At 45.5% G+C, this 24,434-nt stretch overlaps 1 protein-coding gene across 1 annotated transcript in view; it reads right to left on the bottom strand.

The window, feature by feature from the left end:
• The window catches only part of LOC122944578 (GPI inositol-deacylase-like), a 682,600-nt gene that overhangs the window by 134,272 nt on the left and 523,894 nt on the right, over positions 1 to 24,434 (bottom strand). Inside the window, exon 12 of the mRNA XM_044303000.1 lies at positions 16,513 to 16,651. Coding sequence (XP_044158935.1) covers positions 16,513 to 16,651 — 139 coding nt within the window. The remainder of the gene's footprint in view (positions 1 to 16,512; positions 16,652 to 24,434) is intronic.

The raw sequence follows: 24,434 nt of genomic DNA, 5'->3' as shown, positions 1-24,434 counted from the left end.
CCGTATGGATCCTAGGAAGGTCCAGGCAATTTTAGATTGGGATCTTCCTGAAAACCTCAAAGCCCTGCAACGGTTCTTGGGCTTCGCGAATTTCTATAGGAAATTCATTAAAAATTATTTAGTTATTGTAAAACCCCTTACTGACATGACTAGGAAGGGGACTGATTTTTCTAAATGGTCTGACGCCGCTAAAATTGCTTTTTCCTCTCTAAAAGATAGGTTTACCTCGGCACCTGTACTAGTCCAACCTGATGTCTCCCAGCCTTTTATTGTTGAAGTCGATGCGTCAGAGGTGGGAGTGGGGGCTGTGCTGTCTCAGGGTCCGTCTCCTGGCAAATGGCGTCCTTGTGCTTTCTTTTCTAAAAAACTATCTGCAGCAGAAAAGAACTATGATATTGGCAATAGGGACCTATTAGCTATTAAACTAGCGTTTGAAGAATGGCGTCACTTTTTAGAGGGGGCAATCCACCCCGTCACTGTGATTACAGACCACAAAAACCTTCTGTACCTCGAATCAGCTAAGTGTCTCACCCCTAGACAAGCTAGGTGGTCGCTATTTTTTACCAGGTTTAACTTTGTTATTACCTATTGTCCTGGGGCAAAAAATACCAAGGCTGATGCATTATCTTGTTGTTTCCCTGGATGGGGTAATGTGAGCGATCCGGTACCCATTCTACAAAGAGGAGTGGTTGTCTCTGCGGTACACTCTGCTCTGGAGGGTAAGGTGTTAGAGGCCCAGGGGGACACCCCGGTCTCTTGCCCCTCAGAGAAATTGTTTGTACCGTTGAACCTGCGTTTCGAATTATTAAAGGAACATCATAATTCGGCACTTGCTGGGCATCCGGGTAGTAAAGCAACCTTGGAGCTATTGTCTCGTCGTTTTTGGTGGCCAAGGTTGCGTCAGGATGTAATGGATTTTGTGTCTTCTTGTTCTACTTGTGTGCGCGCGAAAGTCTCTCATACACGTCCTGCAGGGTCTTTATTACCACTTGTCATTCACAATGGACACATCTGTCAATGGATTTTATCACTGACTTACCTTTGCAGATAAAACAGTTATTTTGGTAGTAGTGGATAGGTTTAGCAAAATGGTACACTTCATTGCGTTACCCGCACTACCTAATGCTAAGACTCTTGCTCAGGTATTCATCAGTGAAATCGTGAAGCTTCGCGGGTTCCCTTCCGATGTTGTTTCGGATCGAGGTACCCAGTTTATTTCTAAATTTTGGAAAGCTTTTTGTTCCCGTTTGGGGGTACACTTGTCATTTTCCTCAGCTTTCCATCCTCAGTCGAATGGACAGACTGAGCGTACCAAACAAAACCTTGAGACATATCTAAGATGTTTTGTGTCTGAAAACCAAGAGTTGTGGTCATCATATTTACCGTTAGCTGAGTTTGCCATAAATAATCGTTGTCAGGAATCCACTGGCAAGTCACCATTTCTTGGTGCATATGGTTTTCATCCCCAATTCTGCACTTTCAAAGAGGGGGGGTCTTCTGGGGTTCCCGAAGAGGAACGGTTTTCGTCATCTCTTTCATCGGTATTGCAGAAGGTGCAAGCTAACTTGAAAAATATGGGAGGTAAATACAAATGCATGGCTGATAAGAGACGGTCGCCAGGTCCGGAACTAGGAGTGAATGACTATGTGTGGTTGTCTACTAGGAATATTAAATTAAAGGTTCCCTCTTGGAAACTGGGTCCTAGGTTCATTGGCCCTTACAAAATTGTAGCCATCATTAACCCCGTGGCTTTTCGCCTGGAGTTACCCCAGACTTTTAAAATCCATAACATCTTTCATAAGTCGTTACTCAAGAAATATGTTCCACCTCTAAAACCGTCACCGCTGCCACCCCCTCCTGTTGTTGTGGATGGTAATCTAGAGTTTCAGATATCCAAAATTGTTAATTCTAGTCGGGTCCGCCTCTCTCTTCAACATCTGGTGCATTGGAGAGGTTACGGTCCCGAGGAAAGAATTTGGGTTCCTGCGTCTGAGGTAAACGCCGACAGGCTAGTTCGGGCTTTTCATGCCTCTCATCCTGAGAGAACTGGTCCTGAGTGTCCGGAGGCCCCTCGTAGAGAGGGGGGTACTGTCACGAGGGTGTCAAGAACCACGGCTGACTCCGTTATACCCGGGGTCAGGAAGTCGCAGCGGTTGGCTGCACGCTCTAATAGAAAGATAGGGCTGTTTCTTTATGGTAGCTTTCTGGGTTTGCTTTTCAACCCTTTTTGGCTCACTCAGGGATCCGTAGCTCCTTCTCCTCAGCTGTTCCTTGTCCAGCACTCCCAACCTCCTTATATTCCCCTCTCCCACTTCTCTGGTTGCCAGATATAGAGCTTCCTGCCTGGACTTCTATACTGACCCACTGGAGCTGTGTTGCTGCGTTCCCTGGTTGTTGTTCCAGAACGTTACCCTCCGGATCCCTGTTGGGCCTTTGTGGTCTGCTGTTGTCGCCCACCTGGCATTATATGTTTGTCTGTATTGTCTGTCCTCTCCTTGGTGTTTTCCTCTTAGTGTCAGTGGTGCGGACTAGTGTTCACTATCTAGGGCTCATCTTAGGGAAAGCCGGGGTTTAGGCACGTGATCGGCGTACGGGTGAGGAACCCGTCTAGGGACGTCAGGGCAGTCAGGTGCCAGCCGCAGGGTGAGTCAGGGGTCACCACCTTTCCCTCTCCCTTAGGCAGGGCCTTCCCTTTTCCCTCCCTTTGCGTGACGCCAGTCATTACAATATGATAAAGGTAAATAAAAATCTATTAGAATGTAAAATGTGCTTAATATTGAGGCAGGGGTATTACAGAAGCAACAGTTCTCAGAAGTTTTAACAACAAAAGTAATGGTAAAAGGCTGGCAAAGATAAAATCCCTATGGGAAAAGAGCGAGATACATGATGATACACTATTATGGTACAACCCAGAAAATATCTGGTTGAAATGTGTTCTTAGATTAGGTCAGATCTGGAAAAATGGGCAGATGATAAACTACCAGGAGATTAAAGAAAAGTATGGATTTCTGGATAGCGAAGTTATCTACCATCTCCAGCTGAGACACGCTCTGAATAAGTTAATAGGGACAGGGGAATTTAAATGGTTACCCCAAATACTAATAAGAATAATAAATTTAACAATAGAGAAGAAGCAGATCTCAAAAGTGTATAACATATTAATAGCCCAAAGATCAAAAGAAATAGGGATTTTAAATGTAAAGCGTAATTGGGAGACAATAGTGGCTCAAATGACCGAAGAAAAATGGGAGCCTATAATAGGGGACAGAAGAAGAACTTTAAGAAACCCATCCCACAGAACGACTCAATTTTTTGTGCTGCATCAATTATACTATTCGCCCAAAAAGCTTATGAGGTTTTATAAAAATAAAGAATTTAAATGTCACAAATGTGGTAAAACTGGAGTAGACGATGTACATATCCTATGGGAGTGTACTCTGATACAGGCATTTTGGGAGAAGGTGATCTTACGGATAGAGAAAGACTACCCAGTTAAAATCCCTAGAAATATAGCATCATGTATCTTGGGAGTGATAGGAGAACAGGGCGATAGCTTCACTCAGGAGATTGTCGCTAAATTATTATTCCAGGTCAGTGTCACGAGGGTGTCAAGAGCCACGTCTGATTCCGTTATACCCGGGGTCAGGAAGTCGCAGCGGGTGGCTGCGCGCTCTATGTCTAAAGATCACGGTGTTTCTTAGTGTTTGTTTTCTGTGTTTGCCTTGCTATCCTTTTTGTCTCACTCAGGGATCCGTAGCTTCTCCTCCTCAGCTGTTTCTTGTCTGCCACTCCCAAACTCCTTATATTCTCCTCTCACACTTCTCTTGTTGCCAGTTATAGAGCTTCCTGCCTGGACATCTATGCTGACCCACTGGAGCTGAGAATCTGGTTGTTGTTCCAGAGTGCTACCCTCCGGATCCCTGTTGGGCTTTTGTTGTCTCCTGTTGTTGCCCTCCTGGGATTATATGTTTAGTTTGTATTGTCTGTCCTCCCCTTGGTGTTTTCCTTTAGAGCTAGTGGTGCGGACTAGTGTTCCCACCGCCCTGTTCACTATCTAGGGCTCATCGCAAGGTGAGTCAGGGGTCACCACCTTCCCTCTCACTAGGGCAGGGCCTCCCTCTTTTCCTCCCTCCGTGTCACGTATGTGACAGTTACGCCGATCATGATATTATAACTGGCCCTTATTTTTTTTTTAGGAAAAAAAATAAAAAAATAAAAAATAAAAAAAAAATATATAAATTTTTTTTTTTCTCTACTTAGAATCCAATATGGATCCTATTGCTGCTTTGGCAAAACAGCTTCAAGGCCTGTCTTTGGAGGTGGCGGGATTGAAGGCGTCTGTCCTCCAACAGCAGCAGCAAATGCAGCAGACCGTAAGCCCAGCGGTTGCTATGGGTAACCAGGTTGTTACAGAACCCAAGGTTGTTCTTCCTGACAGTTTCTCTGGGGGAAGGGACAAATTTGTGTTGTTCCGTGAGGCCTGCAAATTATATTTTAAGCTGCGCCCTTACTCCTCAGGTAATGAAGAACAGCGGGTGGGGATTGTTATTTCCCTGCTTCAGGGGGACCCGCAATCCTGGGCGTTCTCGTTACCCCCTGGTTCCCAGGCTCTCCGGTCAGTGGAGGGATTTTTTGGGGCTTTGGGTCTCATATATGATGACCCTGACCGTGTCGCCCTGGCTGAGTCGAAGTTACGGAGACTCCTACAGGGAGATCGGCCAGCAGAGGAATATTGCTCAGAGTTCCGCAGGTGGGCTACGGATACTCAGTGGAACGACCCGGCTCTCAGGAGTCAGTTCTGCTCTGGGTTATCTGAAAGGGTTAAGGATGCGCTGGCGCTGTATGAGACCCCCCTTTCCCTTGATGCTGTTATGTCCCTCTCTATCAGGATAGATAGACGTCTTAGGGAGAGATTGAAAATTCCTGAGCAATCGGTAACCTCTCCCAAGCAGCAGTTAGTCTGTACTGACTTGGATGAGCCTATGCAGCTAGTAGGAACTTCTCGTCAGGTCCGTCCTCCTGAGGTTCGCCGTAGGTGGGGGGCTTGTTTTTTCTGTGGGGGGAAGGGTCATTTCATTAATGTCTGTCCCTCCTTTTCCCAAAAACAAAAGACCGTCGGAAAACTACTAACCCCAGGCTGTGCGGAGGATGTCAGCCGGAGGGTATACGTTTCCTCCATACGAACATCTCAATTTGTGTTGCCAGCGGTTATTGTTTTTTTTTTTTAAACTCGTTTTATTGAAAAAGAGTAACAAGGCACATACATGGCATAGACATATGCATATCGTAAGATCACATGCAGTAGGTTACAGCAAGAATAATGCAGACATACCGGAGTAGTATACAGTACAGTACAATAAATAAAGAGTATACAGTCATACAGATGTCGTTATTTCCTTCATGAGCACAGTGTGGACAATCAAAGTATATGGGAGAACACTCAGAGGCGCTATACCCCGCTCAGGGGTTGTCTGACCTTACAGAATTGGGCGAAATGGTTAAAGAAGAATCGCACCATAAACCCCAAACTTTCTGAAATTTGTCAGGGCACTTCCTATTCACATATAGTACTTTCTCGTACGGGACGATCTGATTAACTAGCCTTTTCCAAATACCCACAGTAGGAAGATCCTCCGCCATCCACTTAAGGGCAATCACTTTGCGGGCCATAAACAGGGATTCACTGAGTAGTATTTTATTGTAGTGCGACCACCCGTCATTGTCAAATATACCCAGCAGACATACCTTGGGACACAGCGGAATCGGGCCCATACCCAGTGACGACAAAACTCTAAGGATATCCTGCCAGTATAATCTGATATGGGAGCATTCCCACATCATGTGCCAGAAGTCCGCGTTAGTCTGTAAGCATCTAAGGCAGTTAGGCTGAGGCATCCTCCCCATCTTATGTAGCCTGGTAGGAGTCAGATAACTACGGTGCAACATGTATTAAGGCTGGTTACAGCCTGTATTTGTGGGCGGGGCTGCTGGCTATATCTTTTCACACGACCTCCCCCTGAGGACGGTCGCTTCATGCTGCTCTTTCTTGGTCCAGCCCGTCACTTCCGGTTCACGGCCACGTCACTTCCGGGTAAGTCTCGGCGCTCTAGGCTTCCTCAGCTGGGGGCAGCGTTCGTCCGCCCCCCGGCCGGGCCCGGCCAGTCTTCCTCTCCCCTCCAGCTCCGGGGGAGCCTCCTCACTACAGGTGTGTTTTCTTGTCCGCAGTGGGGGTTCGGCGGGACCGGCACCCACGGCGCTTCAGGTGGAGCGGACCGGTCCGCTGGGCTCAGCCTGCGCCTCAGTTCCCTAGCAACCGGCTTGTTTGGGTTAGCAGAGCCCCAGATTCTGCTAGCATACAGCCACCATACTTGATGTGCCAGCTTGTGAATCTGCAATAGTTTCCCCGATAGTTTCCCCGATATCGACCCTGCCCCTTCCAACACTGGCCATAAACTGGACAACCCCAAGTACTGCTGCAGGTAATATTCCATATTCACAAGAGGCTGCCCATTAACCCAACCGGCTAAAAATTTCAATTGACCCGCTAAGAAGTACAAGTGAAAATCCGGGAGAGCAGCGCCTCCCGACAACCTGGACCGCTGTAACGTGTGTAAGGCTAATTTATGTCTGGCCTTGCCCCAGATAAACTGCACCATTAAGGAGTGAAGCCTGTCAAAAAAATTCCTAGGTATTGGAGTGCAGGCATGTTCCAATAAATATAACCCCTTGGGTAATAGGATCATCTTTATCAAGTTAATCCGACCCATAATAGATATAGGCAACATTTTCCAGACTGCAAACTTGCTAGAAAAAACAGATTCCAAAGGGGCAATATTTCTGGCATACGACTCCCTCGGCTCCTTGGTAATGAAAATCCCCAAGTATTTAAAATGATCTACAATCTTCAGATTATGATAATCATTGGGCCAGTCTGCGCTCCATAAAGGCATGAGTGCCGACTTGGTCCAATTGATATGCAAACCCGAATACCGCCCAAACGTCTCTATAATACTGATCGCCCGCGGCAAAGACACCTCCAGCCTGCTGATGAACAATATGAGATCGTCTGCGTATAGGCCCACTCTGTCCTCCCTCCCCCCCAGCTCTACACCCTCATATATTTGATCCCGTCGAATGCGAAGAGCCAGATGTTCAATGGCTATTGCAAACAGGAGAGGGGAAAGAGGGCAACCCTGCCTCGTCCCCCTTTGTAAATCAAAATAAGCTGAGGTGGTACCATTCACCAAGACATTGGCTCTGGGACTTTTATACAATACTCGAATCCACTGCAGAAACCCAGGACCGAAGCCAAACTTCTCCATTACCTTCATCAGATAGGGCCATTCTAGCGAATCGAATGCCTTCGCGGTATCAAGCGAAGCCAAGGCCCACTGCCTGCCATCCTGAGTACCAATTTGGGCTACGACCTGAGTCCTACGTATATTGCTAGAGGTCGAGCGTCCAGGTATAAACCCAGTCTGATCACTATGTATTATGCTGGCTATCATCTTGTTCAACCTATTGGCGAAGATCTTTGTCAGAATCTTATAGTCAAGGTTCAGCAAAGATATCGGCCGATAGGCACATTCCACTGGATCCTTATCCGGCTTCAAAAGCACTACTATAGTCGCTTCATACAACGAATCAGGTAGCCTACCCAACCTCCACGCCTCCTGGAACATCACCTTAAGTTGAGGCCCAAGTATATCTACATATTTAGCATAAATCTCTAATGGCAGGCCATCAGGGCCAGGGGCCTTCCCATTTGCCAGGTCTGCTATAGCTTCCTGTATCTCCTCAACAGTTATGTCCTCCTCTAACACCTGGCTATCCTCCACTGATAAAGTCGGATGGTCTATCTCAGCTAAATAAGCCTCCAATTCTACCTCCGAGTGCTCCGCTCGTGACCTGTATAGATCGCGATAAAAGTCAGCAAAACTCGATAGGATATCTGGCACGGAGTCCCTCACATCGCCATCCGTGGCCTTAATACGCAGAACCGGCGGGGCTGCCGAATTCCTATGGACAATCTGCGCTAATACTCTCCCAGCCCTATCCCCCACCTCGAAAGCCTGCTGTTTATAAAAGAACATCTTCCGACTACTCTTTTCATGCAAGTGTACCAGATACATCCTGCCCTTCTGCAACCAGTCCTGCCTGTTCACCTCAGAGGGATCCGCTGCAAATCTCGCTTCAGCCTCCCTAACACATATGTTAAAGGAATCCTCCTTCTCCCTGGTCTCCCTCTTGATATAAGATATAGAAGATTTAAGACATCCCCTAAGGTATGCTTTAAGGGTATCCCACAATAATAACGGATTCGTTTCCACATCCTGCACCTCCAGAAACACACGCAACTGATCAGGAATCCTGTCCTGATCCTTCAGGAGCGTGAGCCAGAAAGGGTGAATTCTCAGCTTCGTCCCCGGCCTCCTCTCCCGTGAATCATTCAGCCTAACTAGTATTGGTGCATGATCCGAGACGCTCCTGGGACCATAAGAAATATCCGACAATCCCAGGCACACCTCAGGGGAACCAAACACGTAGTCTATCCTAGACATTGCACCGGCGGAAGGAGTGAAACATGAATACTCTATGGAGTCCGGATGTCTCTCCCTCCACAGGTCCAACCATCCCATCTCCGCAATCCAAGACGCCAATAAACTCGGCGCACCAGATGGCGGGGAAGCCAGATTAGCATGAAGACGATCCAACCGCAGGTCCATAACCATGTTCAAATCCCCCATACACAGCAGCCCAGCATGCGGATACTGAGCTACAAAAATAGCCGCGGTCTGCAGAAGTGACATGTTAGCAGGTGGGGGGCAATAGATGTTTAAAATCACAAACGGCATATTATTCACATGCGCATGGACAAAAATATACCTGCCCTCTGCATCAGACTCAACTACATGCGGTTCCCACCTAATAGAACGGTTAACAAGCAGGGACACTCCTCTTGAATGGGAAGTACCAAAAGAGTGACTAGCCCATTGGACCCAGGGTTTCTGTAATCTAGACGCCGTTTCGGCCGTGAGGTGGGTCTCTTGTAAGCCAAGCAAATGTGGGTTATATCTACAGACATGTGCAAACACGGACATCCTCTTACCCGGAGCTCCCAGACCCCTCACATTCCACGACATCAACATAAAGGCAGCCATTTCTCCTGTGTCATCCGGCTACAAACAAGGCTGTCTACCCTCCAGGGACCTCTGTGCAAACTCCTCCCCATCATGTTACATACATATATCTTGCCACCCACTAGCAATGTCATACCATACAGTGCCCATACACAATAAAACAACATAAGTGTGAACCAACCATGCCATAAACTAGCATTGAAAAACAATGTATAATGCCAAAAGACAGGTAATATCTCCTGTGTGGCTACGTGTTCAGGGACCAGCATGTCACGAGGTGGAAAACAGAACATGCCGGTATCTGACCAACTCCCTTAGCACGATATGGTCGTGCTTGCAGCTAACATCATATGCATATAAACAGTGGACCAGCATAACTCACGCCAATATCATAATGTCAGCCCGATGCCTCGTTTGGGCAGCTAAGCACCACCTGTATGTATAGAATACGTCCCGGCCGACCCTTAAGGTCCCTTGGGTACAGCAAAGGTGGGTTGCTGAAGTGCTGCTTTGCTTCATGGCGGCGGCGGTGATCTTCGCCTCTTCCTTGCGACCCAGTCATCCGCCTCCTTGGGATCCGTAAAAAAGATTGATCTGTCGCCATCAACCACCCGCAGCCTGGTGGGGTATGCCATAGAATATGGTAAGTTCATGTCCCGAAGTCTCCTTTTCACAGCAACGAAGGTCGCCCTCCTCTTCTGCAGGTCAGCGGAAAAATCAGGGAACAAAGACACCTTGGCATTCTCGTGCATGACGGTCTGCTTTTTCCTGGCGTGGGTAAGGATCAAATCCCGGTCTTTCCAATTCAGCATGCGGGCCAGGAGCGGTCTAGGCGGGGCTCCCGGAGGCGGCGGACGCGCCGGTACCCTGTGGGCCCTCTCAACTGCATACGCCATAGAAAACGCCGCCTCAGGAAAGGTCGATTTAAACCAGGCCTCCAGAAATGCCGCAGGATCCTGCCCCTCCGTCCTCTCAGGCAGGCCCAGTATGCGCACGTTGTTCCGCCTGGCCCTGTTCTCCAGGTCGTCGCACTTTTGCTGCCATAAAGAGACTGAACCCTCCAGAGCTTGGATCCTGGCAGGTAGCGGGCGTGTAAAATCCTCCAGCTCGGAGATTCTATCCTCCGTCCCTCTCACTCTGTCCCTCAGTTGCTGGACATCATGCCTGAGGAGGCCCACATCCACATGCACCTCCTCTATCTTAGTCGTGAGGGAGGTCTGGCACACCAATATCGCGGCCATTAGCTGGTTATGCGCCTCTTTTGGGGTAAGTTCCACCGCCTCTGGCTCGTCCGCAGCCGCCTGCAATGCCGCCTGACCTCGGGTGTGCTGAGATCGGGGCGTTCCGCTCGTCGCGGCGCCATGTTGGGTGTCCTGGCGCGCAAATTCTTTCAGCCGGTCCGCGGCGGCTTGCGCTTTGCTGGGGCCCATCACGGACTGTAAGAAGGATCCGAGCTGTCGCCTGCCGCTTCAGATGGAATACAAAGCTGCTCTAGCACTCAGGATGGCTCAGGATGGTATACGGGAGCCGGAGCTCAGATCATGTGCGACCGCTCATGTCGGCCGCTAGCCACGCCCCCCGGTTATTGTTTTTGGTGTTAAGACGGAGTCTATTTCTTTTTTTCTAGACAGTGGTGCAGGGGTAAATTTGATAGATGCCCATTTTGCCCGCACTATGGGTTTGTCTCTCTGTACGCTGCAGAGACCCATTCCCATATTCGCTATTGACTCTGCTCCTCTGTCTCAGAGAAACCTCACTCACGTTGTCCATAACTTACATCTTCGGGTAGGGGACCACCATAAGGAGCGTCTTTCATGTTACGTTCTGGAGGGCCTTCCCTCTCCTGTGGTATTGGGTCTTCCCTGGTTGGTAGCGCACAATCCAGTGGTGGATTGGCAGGCCAGGGAGATATTGGAGTGGAGTGAGCATTGCAGAGAGAATTGCTTAAATAACAATTGCTTAATCGCCTCCATAGCTTCCCTACCTACATTTATTTCGGACTTTGAGGACGTTTTTTCTGAAAAGGGTTGTCAGAAGCTACCACCTCATCGTCCTTATGATTGCCCGGTTAACCTGATTCCCGGTGCAAAATTACCCAAGTCCAGGTTGTATAATCTTTCGGGTCCCGAGAGACAAGCCATGAAAGATTATATCTCCGAGAGTCTGGCCAAGGGACACATCAGACCCTCTTCTTCACCCGTGGCTGCAGGGTTTTTCTTTGTTAAAAAGAAAGATGGGGGCCTGCGTCCTTGCCTAGATTTCCGTGAGCTAAACCGGATAACCGTCCGAGACCCATACCCTCTTCCTCTCATTCCTGACCTTTTTAATCAGATTGCGGGTGCTAGGTGGTTCTCCAAACTTGATCTTAGGGGGGCCTACAATCTGATTCGTATCAAGGAAGGGGATGAGTGGAAGACAGCTTTTAACACCCCTGAGGGGCATTACGAAAATTTAGTCATGCCTTTCGGTCTGACCAATGCCCCTGCTGTCTTCCAACATTTCGTTAATGATATTTTTAGTCATCTCATCGGCAGGTTTGTAGTCATATACCTAGATGATATCTTAATTTATTCGGCTGATCTGAAAACACATGAAGTACATGTCAGGCAAGTACTGCAGGTCCTACGAACGAATAAATTATATGCGAAAATTGAAAAATGTGTCTTCGCCGTTCAGGAAATACAATTCCTGGGATATCTATTATCTGCTTCAGGTTTCCGTATGGATCCTGGGAAGGTCCAGGCAATTTTAGATTGGGATCTTCCTGAGAACCTTAAAGCTCTACAACGGTTTTTGGGTTTCGCAAATTTCTACAGAAAGTTTATTAAAAATTATTCAGTGATCGTTAAACCCCTTACTGACATGACTAGGAAGGGGACTGATTTTTCTAAATGGTCTGACGCCGCTAAAATTGCATTTTCCTCTCTAAAAGAGAGATTTACCTCGGCACCTGTCCTAATTCAACCTGATGTCTCCCAGCCTTTTATTGTTGAAGTTGATGCGTCGGAGGTGGGAGTGGGGGCTGTATTGTCTCAGGGTCCGTCTCCTGGCAAATGGCGTCCTTGCGCTTTCTTTTCCAAAAAATTATCTGCAGCAGAAAAGAACTATGATATTGGAAATAGGGAACTGTTGGCGATTAAACTGGCGTTTGAAGAATGGCGTCACTTTTTAGAGGGAGCAATCCACCCCGTCACGGTAATTACGGATCACAAAAACCTTCTGTACCTAGAATCGGCTAAGCGTCTCACCCCTAGACAAGCTAGGTGGTCGCTATTCTTTACCAGATTTAACTTTGTAATCACCTATCGTCCTGGGGCAAAAAATACCAAGGCAGACGCATTGTCTCGTAGTTTCCCTGGAGGGGGTAATGTTAGTGATCCGGTACCTATTTTACAAAGAGAAGTGGTTGTCTCTGCTGTACACTCTGTTCTAGAGGGAAAGGTGTTAGAGGCCCAGGGGGACGCCCCGGCCTCTTGCCCCTCAGAGAAATTGTTTGTACCGTTAAACCTGCGTCTGGAGTTATTGAAGGAACATCATAATTCGGCACTTGCTGGGCACCCGGGTAGTAAAGCAACCTTGGAGCTATTGTCTCGTCGTTTTTGGTGGCCAAGGTTGCGTCAGGATGTAATAGATTTCGTGTCTACTTGTTCTACTTGTGCACGCGCGAAAGTCTCTCATACACGTCCAGCAGGGTCTTTATTGCCACTTTTCATCCCCAATAGACCATGGACACATCTATCAATGGATTTCATCACTGACTTACCTTTGTCTGCGGGTAAAACAGTTATCTTGGTAGTAGTAGACAGGTTTAGCAAAATGGTACACTTTATTGCGCTACCCGCACTTCCTAATGCTAAGACTCTTGCTCAGGTGTTTATCAGTGAAATCGTGAAGCTTCACAGGGTCCCTTCCGATGTGGTTTTGGATCGGGGAACCCAGTTTATTTCTAAGTTTTGGAAAGCTTTTTGTACCCGTTTAGGGGTACACTTATCCTTTTCCTCAGCTTTCCATCCTCAGTCAAATGGACAGACTGAGCGTACCAACCAAAACCTAGAAACATATTTAAGGTGTTTTGCGTCTGAAAACCAAGAGGTGTGGTCATCATATTTACCGTTAGCCGAGTTTGCCATAAATAATCGCCGTCAGGAATCCACTGGCAAGTCACCATTTCTTGGTGCATACGGTTTTCATCCCCAATTTTGTACTTTCAAAGAGGGGGGGTCTTCTGGGGTTCCCGAAGAGGAACGGTTTTCTTAATCTCTTTCATCGGTATGGCAGAAGGTACAAGCTAACTTGAAAAATATGAGTGGTAAATACAAATGCATGGCCGATAAGAAACGGTCGCCAGGTCCGGACCTAGGAGTGAATGACTATGTGTGGTTGTCTACTAGGAATATTAAGTTGAAGGTTCCCTCTTGGAAACTGGGTCCTAGGTTCATTGGTCCTTATAAAATTGTAGCCGTCATTAACCCTGTGGCTTTTCGCCTGGAGCTACCTCAGACTTTTAAGATCCATAACGTCTTCCATAAGTCGCTGCTCAAGAAGTATGTTCCACCTCTAGAACCATCACCGCTGCCACCTCCTCCTGTTGTTGTGGATGGTAATCTGGAGTTTCAAATATCCAGAATTGTTGATTCTCGTCGGGTCCGCCGCTCTCTTCAGTATCTGGTGCATTGGAGGGGTTACGGTCCCGAGGAAAGAATGTGGGTTCCAGCGTCAGAGGTAAACGCCAACAGGTTGATTCAGGCTTTCCATGTCTCTCATCCGGAGAGACCTGGTCCTAAGTGTCCGGAGGCCCCTCGTGAAAGGGGGGGTACTGTCACGAGGGTGTCAAGAGCCACGTCTGATTCCGTTATACCCGGGGTCAGGAAGTCGCAGCGGGTGGCTGCGCGCTCTATGTCTAAAGATCACGGTGTTTCTTAGTGTTTGTTTTCTGTGTTTGCCTTGCTATCCTTTTTGTCTCACTCAGGGATCCGTAGCTTCTCCTCCTCAGCTGTTTCTTGTCTGCCACTCCCAAACTCCTTATATTCTCCTCTCACACTTCTCTTGTTGCCAGTTATAGAGCTTCCTGCCTGGACATCTATGCTGACCCACTGGAGCTGAGAATCTGGTTGTTGTTCCAGAGTGCTACCCTCCGGATCCCTGTTGGGCTTTTGTTGTCTCCTGTTGTTGCCCTCCTGGAATTATATGTTTAGTTTGTATTGTCTGTCCTCCCCTTGGTGTTTTCCTTTAGAGCTAGTGGTGCGGACTAGTGTTCCCACCGCCCTGTTCACTATCTAGGGCTCATCCTAGGGAAAGCCAGGGTTTTAGGCACGTGATCGGCGTACGGGTGAGGAACCCGTCTAGGGACGACAGGGCAGCCAGGCGCCAGTCGCAAGGTGAGTCAGGGGTCACCACCTTCCCTCTCACTAGGGCAGGGCCTCCCTCTTTTCCTCCCTCCGTGTCACGTATGTGACAGTTACGCCGATCATGATAGTCAGATGCACTATAATTAAATACTGGGTAAACAAAAGAGTCCCCTCACTAAAAGAATGGGAAAATCAAGTTAAATGTATGGTTAAGTGTGAATACAGCATTGGTTCCCACAGTAAAAAAGAGATATTTGGAAGAAGTGGATGGAGTGATTGGCGTCGGAGAAGTGGGGTGGGGCCGGGGGAGGAGGAGAGGAAGGTACCAATTCATTTTATTTTTTTTCTCTTCTCTGTATTCTCCCTCTATTCCTTTCTGATGAGGTTAAGGGGAGGTTGGGTGGGGATGGGAAAAATAAAATGTTTGATTGAAAAATATTGTAAATGGCTATTGTAATGTAAAGGATAATTTATGTGAAAAATAAAAAATATATAAAATAAAAAAAAAGCTGTAAAAACCAGTGTCAGGCAGCTGCCGTCAAGGCCAATAAGATAATGGGTTGCATCAAAAGGGGCATAGATGCCCTTGATGAGAACATAATCCTACCACTTTACAAATCACTGGTCAGACCACCCATTAGGGAACTACAAAACCCTGAAAGATTATCAAAATTAGGGTTATTCACTTTAGAAAAAAAGGGGGAGATCTAATTACTATGTATAATTATATCAGGGGTCAGTACAAAGATCTCTCCCATCATCTATTTATCCCCAGTACTGTGACTGTGACGAGGGGACACCCTCTGCGTTTGGAGGAAAGAAGGTTCATTTACGATAAGAGCAGTGAGACTATGGAACTCTCTGCCTGAGGAGGTGGCGATGATGAGTTTATTGAAAGAGTTCAAGAGGGGCCTGAATGTATTTCTGTAGTGTAATAATATTCAAGCTATAGCTACTAGAGATGGGTAATTGATCAAGGGAGTTATTCGAATTGCCTGATTGAAGTCGGGAAGGAATTTTTTTCCCCTTAAGTGGGGAAAATTGGCTTCTACTTCACAGGGGTTTTTGTTGCCTTCCTCTGGATCAACTTGCAGATAACAGGCCGAACTGGATGGACAAATGTCTTTTTTCAGCCTTATATACTATGTTACCTAGAGACAGGGAACCATGTGAATGGAGAAATATGGCTTATATGAGTGTTTATGAGCTGTCAGGAGTTCAGAGATAAAGACTACTCACATGGAACTGTCAGAGCAGCTGCCTGACAAATTCTTTGTAAAACAGAAAACAACATAGTCTGCAAAAACAACTGAAGTCAAGTCTGTAGAACAGAAACCATCAAAAATATTTAATAAAGACAAATGATTTTAGCACTGAATGAGTAAAATGCAATGCTAAAAATTGTCCCGAAAAGGTATCCACAGCATGGGACCTGCACTTGTCTCCAGATCGTATCCCCAGAAGTGAGCGGAGAGCTCAGGCTGCCCTCCGTTGAATTTTATCAGAGTTCCGAAAATAGCCGAGCACTGGCTCAATTATTTCCGGAAGTGCCATAAAAGTGAATGGAGAGGTGGATGCTCTTCATTCATTTCTATGGGACTTCTTAAAAAAGCCAAGCTCGCTCGCTCAGTTTTTTTTTGGAACTCCCATAGATATTAATGGAGAGCACGCCGCGCATGCACTTTCAGAGTCCCATTTTAGAGATCAGTGTGACTTTATTAGAATATTTTGGTGATATACTATCAAAGTCCTAGATTACATAACCCCTTTAAGTTTCTGTTCACATATTAAAATTAATTTTTTTTTGCTTTGTCAAATTGTCATAGCATGGAGCCTCCAACTGAAATGTGACTGCACAATCCACAAGCTAAAATATTGCCATGGACAAAGGGCTGAAATACCCCCAACCAAGACAAGAAGTAATGCCAAATCTAGTAGCATTTAAGCTAGTTATAGCAAGTTTAATGAATGTCCCAAAATTGGAATAGTATTTTCACATGTAAGTCAAACAATTGAAATCTTACCTTAATCATATAACGAAGAAACAAAAATAAAATAGCAAATGCACCACAGGTCCTCCAAGCAACAAATGAGAAGACCAAAGCTTCTGCAAGCAGCTTGTTTGTCCAAATTTTGGTCTCTTTCGGAAAATGAGTGCTTCTGCTGATAAATATAAAAAAATCAGCAAAATATCAATCAGAAACATTACTGTGTTTAAAGTGCTTACATATGGTCTTACTAGAATTAGGGTCTGTTATGTTAGGTTTACATAGTTCTCTACCAACCAGAATGTCATAAGCTACTGCATAATTATTTCCTTAAAATCAGGAAAGAAACCTGATAGTCATGCACCATTGCAATAATATATAGACAGCACTCTAGTATTCAATAACATAGTGAAGACTTTATTCAGCCAGACATGGTTGTGCACATTAGTATAATTATAGCAATGTGTTGGACTATTTGAAGCCCTTCATCAAGGCCAGAGTCCACACATACGTAACTCAATTGGGCTTGATGAAGGGCTTCAAATAGCCCGAAACGTTGCTATAATTATATTGATGTGCACGACTATGTCTGGCTGAATAAAGTCTTCACTATATCATTGAATGCTGGAGTGCTGACTATATATTGTATATCTAGAAGAAATGGACCCGGGGTGGAGAGAGGGTCAGAATAAGACGAGCACCTGGTGAATGTCATATACTGTATATAATTGATGAGTGCTGTGGCCTTCAAAAATATACAATTTCATTGCAATAACTCTTTATGTTGAAAAATAGATCCCTCACAAAATATGACTATTGAAAAAACACAAGCCATGAAGACACTTTGAACACAGCCTTATTGATATAATAAATTGTATTATTTAACCATAATTGGACAATTGAGAATCGTCTTTTTGTTCGGTGTTTGTCTGTACTAGGACATGTATACTGGGCATGAGCCTATTGAAGTATTAAATTTGTTAGCAAAAAAATATCTGTATACAGTTAAGTTGTACAGTTATATTTCATGTTAGATATAAATACATGAGGAACTCCTTCAAATGTTTCAAACTTCACCTATCATAAAGTCTAAATAATTAGGGAAAAATTTATAATGGAAGCTATAATATTAATACCAGACTTATAACATAATCATACTTAAAGTGTACCTAAACACAAATTTACTTTATGGAAACCAATGCTAAATGTGACTAAATTAATTTTCGCAATATGTTTTTTTTATTGAAATGTAACTGAACTTTTCTAAAACCTTCTTTTAAAATGTTCTAAATAGCCTAAAAAGGATTTTCCTTTTATTTATTTTTTTACTCCCAGCCGTCCCAAAGACATAAGGCCCCATGCACACGGCCGTTGTTCATGGCCGTGTGCGGGCCGTGGAACCGCAGCCTGGATCCCTCCTGAGAGCAGGAGCGCACGGCGTCACTGGTTGCTATGACGCCGTGCGCTCCCTGCTGCCGGCACAGTACAGTAATACACTGGTATAGATCATACCAGTGTATTACTGTATTGCGGCGGCAGCAGGGAGCGCACGGCGTCATAGCAACCAATGACGCCGTGCTCTCCTGCTCTCAGGAGGGATCCAGGCCGCGGTTCCACGGCCCGCACACGGCTGTGAAAACACGGCCGTGTGCATGGGGCCTAACTTTTGACATTTTTCATTCACATAGCTGTCTGAGGGCTTGCTATTTGAAGGATTTCAAATTGCACCATAGTTTTTATTTGTACTTTTTACACTATTTGCTATGCAGTACAACAGATTGTTACTTTTATTCTACAGGTCACTACGATTACGGCAATATCACATATGTATAGTTTTTCTTGCTTTTTAACCACTTCAAGCCCCGCTAGCTGAAACCCCCTTCATGACCAGAGCACTTTTTACACTTCGGCACTACACTCCTTTCACCATTTATCGCTCGGTCATGCAACTTACCACCCAAATGAATTTTACCTCCTTTTCTTCTCACTAATGGAGCTTTCATTTGGTGGTATTTTATTGCTGCTGACATTTTTACTTTTTTTGTTATTAATCGAAATGTAACGATTTTTTTGCAAAAAAATGACATTTTTCACTTTCAGCTGTAAAATTTTGCAAAAAAAACGACATCCATATATAAATTTTTCGCTGAATTTATAGTTCTACATGTCTTTGATAAAAAAAAAATGTTTGGGCAAAAGTTATAGCGTTTACAAACTATGGTACAAAAATGTGAATTTCCGCTTTTTGAAGCATCTCTGACTTTCTGAGCACCTGTCATGATTCCTGAGGTTCTACAATGCCCAGACAGTAGAAAAACCCCACAAATGACCCCATTTCGGAAAGCAGACACCCTAAGGTATTCGCTGATGGGCATAGTGAGTTCATAGAACTTTTTATTTTTTGTCACAAGTTAGCGGAAAATGATGATGATTTTTTATTTTTATTTTTTTCTTACAAAGTCTCATATTCCACTAACTTGCGACAAAAAAAAAAAATTCTAGGAACTCGCCATGCCCCTCACGGAATACCTTGGGGTGTCTTCTTTCCAAAATGGGGTCACTTGTGGGGTAGTTATACTGCCCTGGCAATTTAGGGGCCCAAATGTGTAAGAAGAACTTTGCAATCGAAATGTGTAAAAAATGACCGGTGGAATCCGAAAGGTGCACTTTGGAATATGTGCCCCTTTGCCCACCTTGGCTGCAAAAAAGTGTCACACATCTGGTATCGCCGTACTCAGGAGAAGTTGGGGAATGTGTTTTGGGGTGTCATTTTACATATACCCATGCTGGGTGAGAGAAATATCTTGGCAAAAGACAACTTTTCCAATTTTTTTATACAAAGTTGGCATTTGACCAAGATATTTTTCTCACCCAGCATGGGTATATGTAAAATGACACCCCAAAACACATTGTCCAACTTCTCCTGAGTATGGCGATACCACATGTGTGGCACTTTTTTGCAGCCAAGGTGGGCAAAGGGGCACATATTCCAAAGTGCACCTTTCGGATTTCGCAGGCCATTTTTTACACATTTTGATTGCAAGGTACTTCTTACACATTTGGGCCCCTAAATTGCCAGGGCAGTATAACTACGCCACAAGTGACCCCATTTTGGAAAGAAGACACCCCAAGGTATTCCGTGAGGGGCACGGCGAGTTCCTAGAATTTTTTATTTTTTGTCGCAAGTTAGTGGAATATGAGACTTTGTAAGGAAAAAAGAAAAAAAAAGAAAAATCATCATTTTCCGCTAACTTGTGACAAAAAATAAAAAATTCTAGGAACTCGCCGCGCCCCTCACGGAATGCCTTGGGGTGTCTTCTTTCCAAAATGGGGTCACTTGTGGCGTAGTTATACTGCCCTGGCAATTTAGGGGCCCAAATGTGTAAGAAGTACCTTGCAATCAAAATCTGTAAAAAATGGCCTGCGAAATCCAAAAGGTGCTCTTTGGAATATGTGCCCCTTTGCCCACCTTGGCTGCAAAAAACTGTCACACATCTGGTATCGCCGTACTCAGAAGAAGTTGGGGAATGTGTTTTGGGGTGTCATTTTACATATAACCATGCTGGGTGAGAGAAATATCTTGGCAAAAGACAACTTTTCCCATTTTTTTATACAAAGTTGGCATTTGACCAAGATATTTTTCTCACCCAGCATGGGTATATGTAAAATGACACCCCAAAACACATTGCCCAACTTCTCCTGAGTACGGCGATACCACATGTGTGACACTTTTTTGCAGCCTAGATGCGCAAAGGGGCCCAAATTCCTTTTAGGAGGGCATTTTTAGACATTTGGATCCCAGACTTCTTCTCACACTTTCGGGCCCCTAAAAAGCCAGGGCAGTATAAATACCCCACATGTGACCCCACTTTGGAAAGAAGACACCCCAAGGTATTCAATGAGGGGCCTGGCGAGTTCCTAGACATTTTTTTTTTTTTTTGCATAAGTTAGCGGATATTGATTTTTTTTGTTTTTTTCTCACAAAGTCTCACTTTCCGCTAACTTAGGACAAAAATTTCAATCTTTCATGGACTCAATATGCCCCTCACGGAATACCTTGGGGTGTCTTCTTTCCGAAATGGGGTCACATGTGGGGTATTTATACTGCCCTGGCTTTTTAGGGGCCCTAAAGCGTGAGAAGAAGTCTGGAATATAAATGTCTAAAAATGTTTACGCATTTGGATTCCGTGAGGGGTATGGTGAGTTCATGTGAGATTTTATTTTTTGACACAAGTTAGTGGAATATGAGACTTAGTAAGAAAAAACAAAAACAAAAACAAACAAAAAATTTCCGCTAACTTGTGCCCAAAAAAATGTCTGAATGGAGCTTTACAGGGGGGTGATCAATGACAGGGGGGTGATCAATGACAGGGGGGTGATCACCCATATAGACTCCCTGATCACCCCCCTGTCATTGATCACCCCCCTGGTAAGGCTCCATTCAGACGTCCGTATAATTTTTACGGATCCATGGATCGGATCCGCAAAACACATGCGGACGTCTGAATGGAGCCTTACAGGGGGGTTATCAATGACAGGGGGTGATCAGGGTGATCACCCCCCTGTCACTGATCACCCACCCTGTAAGGCTCCATTCAGACGTCCGCATTATTTTTACGGATCCATGGATACAGGGATCGGATCCGCAAAACACATGCGGACGTCTGAATGGAGCCTTACAGGGGGGTTATCAATGACAGGGGGTGATCAGGGTGATCACCCCCCTGTCACTGATCACCCCCCCTTTAAGGCTCCATTCAGACGTCCGCATGATTTTTACGGATCCATGGATACATGGATCGGATCCACAAAACACATGCGGACGTCTGAATGGAGCCTTACAGGGTGGTGATCAGGGGGGTGATCAATGACAGGGGGTGATCAGGGAGTGTATATGGGTGATCACCCGCCTGTCATTGATCACCCCCCTGTAAGGCTCCATTCAGACGTCCGCATGATTTTTACGGATCCATGGATACTTGGATCGGATCCACAAAACACATGCGGACGTCTGAATGGAGCCTTACAGGGGGGTGATCAATGACAGGGGGGTGATCAGGGAGTGTATATGGGTGATCACCCGCCTGTCATTGATCACCCCCTGTAAGGCTCCATTCAGACGTCCGCATGTGTTTTGCGGATCCGATCCATGTATCCGTGGATCCGTAAAAATCATACGGACGTCTGAACGGAGCCTGACAGGGGGGTGATCAATGACAGGGGGGTGATCAATGACAGGGGGGTGATCAGGGAGTTAATATGGGGTGATCATGGGTGATCAGGGGTTTATAAAGGGTTAATAAGTGACGGGGGGGGGGGGTGTAGTGTAGTGTAGTGTTTGGTGCGACTTTACTGACCTACCTGTGTCCTCTGGTGGTCGATCCTAACAAAAGGGACCACCAGAGGACCAGGTAGGAGGTATATTAGACACTGTTATCAAAACAGCGTCTAATATACCTGTTAGGGGTTAAAAAATTCGGCTCTCCAGCCTGCCAGCGAGCGATCGCCGCTGGCAGGCTGGAGATCCACTCGCTTACCTTCCGTTCCTGTGAGCGGCGCGCGCCTGTGTGCGCGCGTTCACAGGAAATCCCGGCCCTCGCGAGATGACGCGTATATGCGTCGTTGAGCGCAGGGCTGCCGCCTCCGGACCGCACATCTGCGTTAGGCGGTCCGGAGGCGGTTAATACTGAATAAAAAAAACTTTTAAAATAAAATGTTTTTTCTTTTCATCGCACTATTCTGACCTATATATCTTTTGTAGTTATGTGTACGGAGCTGTGTGAGGGCTCATTTTTTGAGGGGCAATCTGTACTTTTCAGTGTATGACTTTTTGATCACTTTTTATAAAAAAAATTGTGTGAGATGAATTGACAAAAAAACTGCAAATGGTCTATTATTTTGACTTTCTGTTTCGCGGTTTGCCATATGGGAAAACGATCTTTATATTTCAATAGTACAGACGATGCCCATGATGTGCATTTTTTTTTATTGCTTAGATATTTTTATTTACATTTTGGGGAAAGAGGTGTGTGATTTGAATTTTTATATTGTTTTTATTTTTTAAATATTTTTATACACTTTTTAATAGTTACCATAGGGAACTAGAACAAGCAATCATTAGATTGCTTCTCTCATACACTCCAATGCATAAGCATTGGAATGTATGAGAAATACACTATTGGTGTTATTTATCAAACTGGTGTAAAGTAGAACTGGCTTAGTTGCCCATAGCAACCAATCAGATTCCACCATTCATTTGTGACAGCTCCTTTGGAAAATTAAAGGTGGAATCTGATTGGTTGCTATGGAAAACTAAGCTAGTTCTACTTTACACCAGTTTGATAAATGACCCCATATGTGCTTATGGAGCCCTGCCACAGACAGGGGCTTCATAGGAACTAATGTGCGTCCGCTTCAGGACAACAGCTGCCGCACAATGCATCTGGCTCCGCCTATCTACCAGGGCGAAGGGGGGGTTTGAAGCACACGCTTCCGTGTATTAGCGAATCCAAATTGACGTGGCCAGATTTGAAGACAGCATCTGAAGTGTTAAATGTCCGCTACTGTTGGGTGCTTGTTGTTTAGGCATTCACCAGCAGGCCCCATTTGCCCGGCCGTCAATGTAAATTTATGTTGGGCGGTCGGGAAAGAGTTAATCAATAATACGGTTTTCCTAATGAAATAGGCAACAAAAGTCCTGAGTGCTATCGCGTCTTAAAATCCTTGCACTAGTACAGCATTGTACCGGTGCACGGATTTCACTGGGGGCCACAGGGATTGCTGCACAGACCAGAGCACAGATTGCTGCTCCTGCTTGTGCTTCCCTTAAGCTTGGCTAAATTCTGGCACAGCACATCAGTACCCTGTATAGATGTGCTGTCCCAGGATGTAGCCGAGTGGAGCTGGCTCCTGCCTGAGCTACAGCAGTACTAATGTGCAATAAAGAAAGAATAAAGGAACGTGCATTGGTAGTACTAATTGATTTAGGAGATGGATGCCACAGTTAGGGTGCTGAGCTTGACTGGTTGCACTAGAATAGTGATGGCTAACCTCCGGCACTCCAGCTGTGGTGAAACTACGACTCCTAGCATGCTCCATTCATTTATATGGAGTTCTGAGAGCAGCAAGCAAGGGGGAATCTTGGGAGTCGTAGTTTTACCACAGATGGAATGCCAGAGGTTAGCCATCACAGCACAAGTTAAAGAGGTCGTTAGTAGGTAAAAAGAGACAAAGAAGATGCAAACGAGGAAAAAAAAAACACTATAAAACTGATCTTTTTTTTTTTTTTTTTTTTTTTTTTTTTTCCAGAAAATCCATGGTGTCCCTTGTATATGATTCTAGAGATTGCACAAACTCTTTCAGTACTTGGTCAAGATATAGTTCACAATTTTGCATGATAGAATTCATGCCAGATACTATAGGGCAGTGATGGTGAACCTTTTAGAGACCGAGTGCCCAAACTGCAACCAAATACCCACTTATTTATCGCAAAGTGCCAACACAGCAATTTAACCTGAATACCAATATAGTATATCTTCCATGTACTTTATCATTTAGCTATAATAGCTTAATAGCCTACATTCAGTGTGCTGCCTGTGCTGTTCATAGTGCATCCTGTGCTGATAAATGGCAGGAAAAGTCTAAGGCATATTGGTACGCCATAGACTTTTCCCAAGGCGCGGGTGCCCACAGAGAGGGCTCTGAGTGCCGCCTCTGGCACCCGTGCCATAGGTTCGCCATCACTGCTATAGGGCAACCTTTTAAGGGAGTTGTCCCTTTGTGGACCTTGGGAAGCCCGTAAAAAGTTGCAATTTGTTGTGTACTGGGTAGTAAAAAGTGGTATTCTGACTTACCGATGACCCTACTCTCCACTCCTGCCCTCAGGATTTGCTGGAGTTCTGTTAGATACAGATCAGTGGGGTCACCAGGTAAGATCTGATAGCCACTTTTGCCCCTCA

This window comes from Bufo gargarizans, chromosome 8, assembly GCF_014858855.1.
Source record: "Bufo gargarizans isolate SCDJY-AF-19 chromosome 8, ASM1485885v1, whole genome shotgun sequence".
Lineage (NCBI taxonomy): Eukaryota > Metazoa > Chordata > Amphibia > Anura > Bufonidae > Bufo > Bufo gargarizans.
This window is presented reverse-complemented; position numbering and strand designations above follow the sequence as displayed.